Here is a 5,111-nt window from a genome sequence, read left to right on the forward strand (position 1 = left end):
CTGTTCAGATGTACCATTCTTGTGATGTTTGGAAGTAGGTGTGAGAAATTGCTCCCTGCTTGCCAAATATCTTCCACCTTGGTTTTGGTTCTTGTTATTCTTTGTTTGTTTTATTCTCATCCCATAGCAGAATTCCACTCTTTTGTCTTGACCTCTGATAGGTAAATGGAAGTAAGCAAGTAATTTGTGGTTCTTTCCAAGATAGTTTAGTCAGGATCTTATTAACAAGAGACCTGACAGCCTATGTGCAGACAGACTTGTTTTTAACACCCGTCATTGTTTTTGCCTGAGTATGAACTGAAAGATTGAATAAAGTTTTAAGGCTTTCTGTCTAGTTGCCTTCAGCTAACGTGATCATCTTCCTTTCTTTTGTTTCTTGACAGATTTATCTCAAAAAGAGTGTTTTATCACTTGACTGTTGAGCGACCTGTCATCTATGATGGAAGTGATTTTCCATAGCCTTGAATATACTGTGTTATTTTTAACTACATTTTTAAGAAAAGCTATTATTTATGTATATGTAAGCATTATGATGACCACTGTTTGAAGATTTTGAAACTATGCAATAGGTATAATGCACTTAGAGAGCATGTATACATTAGAAGAACAAAGCCTTTTTAGGAACACTAATGGTTCTGTACTGTGTACAGATTGCTCAAAAGCCATGTTGTTTGATTTAACAGGTCAAATAATGTTCCAGCCATATTATTATTTTTTTCCGTGGGGAGAAAAATAAGTGTGGAGGTGTCTAAATGCAAACTGAAATTCTCTACTGAAAATTGAATGACTTTTCTTCCAAAAATATCCTTCAAAAGGAAGTTTAAAGAAAAAAGTGTATTTTTGTTCACCTCTTCACTGAGGAGTAAACATAACCATTTCTGTTCTGCTCTATTGCTCTTACAGTCAGAGCAGCAACTATGCAATACTCCAGTCTTCACAGGCATATACTGCAATCCATCTAGAATTTTTTATCTTTTTCAATTTTTATAAACAGCAAATGTAGAGGTTTTTTACATATTGGACTACGATTTGGTAAGTCTTAACTGGCTTTTATAAACGCTCTGGTATTGCATACCAGTTACAAAGCAATGAAACACGAAGCAGCAATTCCTTTCACTTTTGCTCACCATACTCTGTAAGTTGTTCCACTGAAATAAGCTCTTACGGTGAGTACCAGTGGCAGAATCAGGGGTACAATTTGTAGAATAAAGTACTGCTCACTGTGTGACACTAGAAAGAGGAGCATTCCTTTTTCCTGCTTTAGCACCTTAGTCTATCACGTTCACGTGAAAGCACAGTCTCTGAGGAGGCCAGCGCTGCCTCTCTCTCTAGACTGAGTGGAAGGTAGCAATAATGGTTGAATCAGTCTCAGAAGGTCCATCTGAAAGCAAATGCACATCCAGCCCTAATGAGCTCTCTGTGGGGAATCTGATTCTACAAGAATAGAGTGGTTGTTTGAAAATAGAGATCCACCATACAAGTGTTTGACATTTACACTGCAAAAAAAATTTACACTGCAGCTAAGGTAGAGGGAAATTTCTGATCACAGAAAAGAAAACATTACTGCTGATGAAGGTTGCTAATCATTCATCCCAGTTGTTAGCAATGCATAAATACTTTGATCTTTGGTCAAAATACTTTGATCAAAAGACTGTGAAAGAATGACTGCCCTTCATGGGCCACCTAGATTTTAGGTTGCACACACAGGGCTTTCTGAGAAGGAATTGCAGTCTGGGTGGTGCCAAGCCAAAGTCAGGGGGCCTTCAGCTAGGCTGCTGGCTCATGGCAAGCTTTCTCTTCAGGTGCCTCTTCCCAGTACGGGAGATGTGCTGTGCTGGGCAGAGGGGTCAGTGAAAGGTGCGAGCTGGCTTCCTCCTCCTCCTGAGCTAACGGGTTACAGCGCAGTTAGATCCATTCCTGGCTGTGTGCACGAAGATGAGATGGACAAGAGACTGAAACAGGCAATAAACGACGCACTGATCCCTTCATGAGTTATGGCAGATTTCAGCATCGAAGCTGTGTTTTATATTTAATGAGGCAAGAAGAAATTATTTATTGCTTAAAAATGGGATACTGTGTACCATATGCTATGCAATTTTCACAGGGCTGTTACTGAAGTCTGCTGCAGTTTTCCTTTAAGCTTTTAGGTTTGATTTTTAAAAGTGTTTTGCTGTTGTATTACTTAGAATACTAATCTTAATAGGGTATCTTTATTAAAATGCCAAATGTAAGTTAAAGGGACGCTGTCAAATGTCTTAGGCCAAAATATATATCTCTGCTCAGAAGTATTTCTTATCTCTATTCAGAATTATTTGACAGGCTTGCCTCTGGATTTCCTCTGCATCCTAGCTCTTAATATTTTTTCATCAGGTGGCAAATATTCTGAAGCCAATGTTTATGTAATTCTTAAAGTCTATGGCTCCATCTAGTAAGCCAGATTTTCCTCTGCAAGTTTTCCATGTACACAGTCCTGAGGCTTGCTGAAACTTGTGTTTGGGAGGCAGGAAATAAAAACACTGGATTATGTTTATTTAGCATTTGAGTCCTTACAGTACCGTAGCTGCCTCATGAGAGCAGTTTTATGGCTTTTTTAATCTGAAAGAGGACTAGGAGGGGGAGCCAGGACCTGTGGTTTGTAGATGAAAAGAAAATGTTTGCTTTTAACAGGGGAGAGTATTTAAGCAGAAGTTTCAATAGAGGAAATACTCAAACGGTAAGGTGCAACAAGCAGACAAGATTGCAGCTGTCTGAAGGAACTGTTCAAGAGCAGGAAACCCACTGTGTCATCTAGATGAGATACTTCCACCTCAGAGGCTGTGCAGAGAAGACAGTAAAGAACCTGTCTTCACTACCAAGCTTTTGTTTGATTGTCCCAGAAACCTGATGGAGGACTTGTCAGAAGTGTAGGTTTGTGCAAGAGGTTCAGTCGAGGTCTTTATATCCCTATTCACAAAGAACCTGTTCGTGTGAGGTATGCCTTTGACACTAATAAATCTTTATACCCACATATATTCAGGTGTTTTGTTGAAGTTGGCCTTTTATTAATAGATCATCCCCAGCAATGCAATTAAGGGAAAAGGAAGTTTTAAAATCAATCACAAAATTGATTTAAGGGGATGTTACACCCACGGGAGAGAGAGTGTATGTTGTGGTCAGCTTAAACAATTGGGCATTTTTCCTGTGTACTGGAGCAGTGAAGGATAATATTATTTTTTTTTGTTGTTATGCAGAGGTTTGTGCAGAGGAAAGAATATAGTTGCTTTAAGAAAATGACAATGTTCCTTTACTCACCATTATTCAGTGTTGCTGTATGAAAAATCACTGAGATATATTGCACAAGGTTGTACCACAGTACAAAGCAGCAAAGCTACAAAAGCCTGACTTTGCTTCTTTTTTAAAATCGGAATTGCACTATAGTTTTAATTATGCTCAATCACTTATATTGTAGCTCGTTCAGAAACATCTTTTAATCTTAGCTGCCAAAGAATTGCAAACCCCGTTCACATCAAATTTCATGTTCTACATGGAGGAAAAAAGATGTATGTATACCACAGTCTGTGCAGTCACGGAGATGTAGACGGTTGTGTATTGGACTGTTTCCTGATGCTTTTTTTCCTTTTATAACCTCAGGAATTAAAAAAATAAAAACATATATCATTGAGTGTATGCCCCTTTTGTGCCATGTAGAGATAGCTTTGTCTGGAAGATAAATCAGGTAGATTGTATGACCTACTTCTAGGCTGGAAAAATGTTAGAAAACAAGCCTCTGTGTGTCTGGTTTATGTTGCATGGCTGTGGGAGGAAAAGAAATGCTGTGTGAGTCAGAGGTGCTCTTCACATGTCACCTCTGCTCCCTGTCTTGAAGGAGGTGGGGAAAAAAAAATCTGTTTGCATCCGTAGACCCAGACCCACAATGTGTTAAGCACGTAGGCTAACCCGACCTGCGGGGGCCATCTGAATGCGGTCAGGAGCACACCAGGCCTGTCACGATCACTCATCGCAGCTTTCTTCAGGTGCTGCTTATTTCTGTGTCCTCACGGGAGTTTTCTGCTGGGGGAGAGAGGCTGCACCGCTTCCCGTCCCTGTGCTCCAGCAGGAGCAGCAGCCCCGAGCACCACGATCAGAGGCTGCCCTACGATCAAGTCTCGGTGACGCCTAGCCTGGAGCATGAGAGAGCTGCAAAAGTGAAGTCTGCACTACCAAATGTACGTGGGAGTGCATCGCACCTCGCTGTGCAGCTCTGCAAGGAAGGCTGTGGCTGCTGAAAGTCTGGGAAAGCCTCCAATGACCAACTTTTAGCCATACAGAATGACTTCCTTGGTGCTAGGGCCAAGACGCTCCCAGCCCTAATGCTGTCTTACATGGGTTTTAACTTGCCTGTGCCCCAAATACTGGACCTGGCACACCCAGCACGACAATCTGCTGTGTGGACCTTGTGAAAACACGTGGCTGCCACAAGACGACGATATTAGTCCTTCAAGTGTCGCCCTGTAGCCCATACACAAGGTTTGGAAATTCCACTCGCTGCGCCTTGGTGGTGGCTGCAGCGCCCACCGCCCTCCTTTCTGCAGCTTTTCGGCTCTCTGGAAGAGGCGTTCCAGTAAAGCCTGTCCGTGTGTCTGGCAGCTTTGTCTGCAGAAAGTGAAAGTCTCTCACGGCTGTCCTGTCGCTTCCTCTCCCCGCACCGCAGCCGGGCTGGCGCGCCGCGCCGTGCAGCTCCCGCTGCGTGAAGCTGCAGCGTGACCTCGTGCTGCAAGAGCATGGAGAAACTTGGAAAACACCTCAAAAACGGTCAAAAACACTCGAACCCATCTCCAGGGACCCTGGTGGATGGAGTGTGTCATGTCTTGTTCCAGGAGCAGAGGACGCATGGCACAGCCTGTGGGGTGAAAATGTGAGGACGGGGCCACACGGCAAAATTTTGGGGTCTGGCTGCGGGGTGGGGAGAGGGGACACAAGGCAGGGAGGAGGTCCCTGAGGAGCAGCCACCTCTGCACCGAGCCCCGGCAGGAGCAGCCTGACTCAGAGCAGGACGCAACGTGACCGGGGGATGACCCGGCGGCCCCGAGCCCGCTGAAAGTTCACCGCCGTGTCAGCAGCCTCAGCAGTTT

The 5,111-nt window shown here is 43.5% G+C and overlaps 1 protein-coding gene across 4 annotated transcripts in view; it reads left to right on the forward strand.

Moving 5' to 3' along the window:
* FYCO1 (FYVE and coiled-coil domain autophagy adaptor 1) overlaps positions 1 to 3,652 on the forward strand; it is a 48,298-nt gene extending 44,646 nt beyond the window's left edge. For all 4 annotated transcript variants that reach the window (XM_084508341.1, XM_084508343.1, XM_084508345.1 and 1 more), the window contains one exon: positions 384 to 3,652. In XM_084508341.1, the coding sequence (XP_084364467.1) occupies positions 384 to 459 (76 nt within the window). In that variant the 3' untranslated portion in view covers positions 460 to 3,652. The remainder of the gene's footprint in view (positions 1 to 383) is intronic.
* Positions 3,653 to 5,111: the final 1,459 nt, after the last annotated feature.

The sequence above is a fragment of the Aythya ferina genome, assembly GCF_964211825.1.
Source record: "Aythya ferina genome assembly, chromosome: 2".
In the NCBI taxonomy this organism is placed as follows: domain Eukaryota; kingdom Metazoa; phylum Chordata; class Aves; order Anseriformes; family Anatidae; genus Aythya; species Aythya ferina.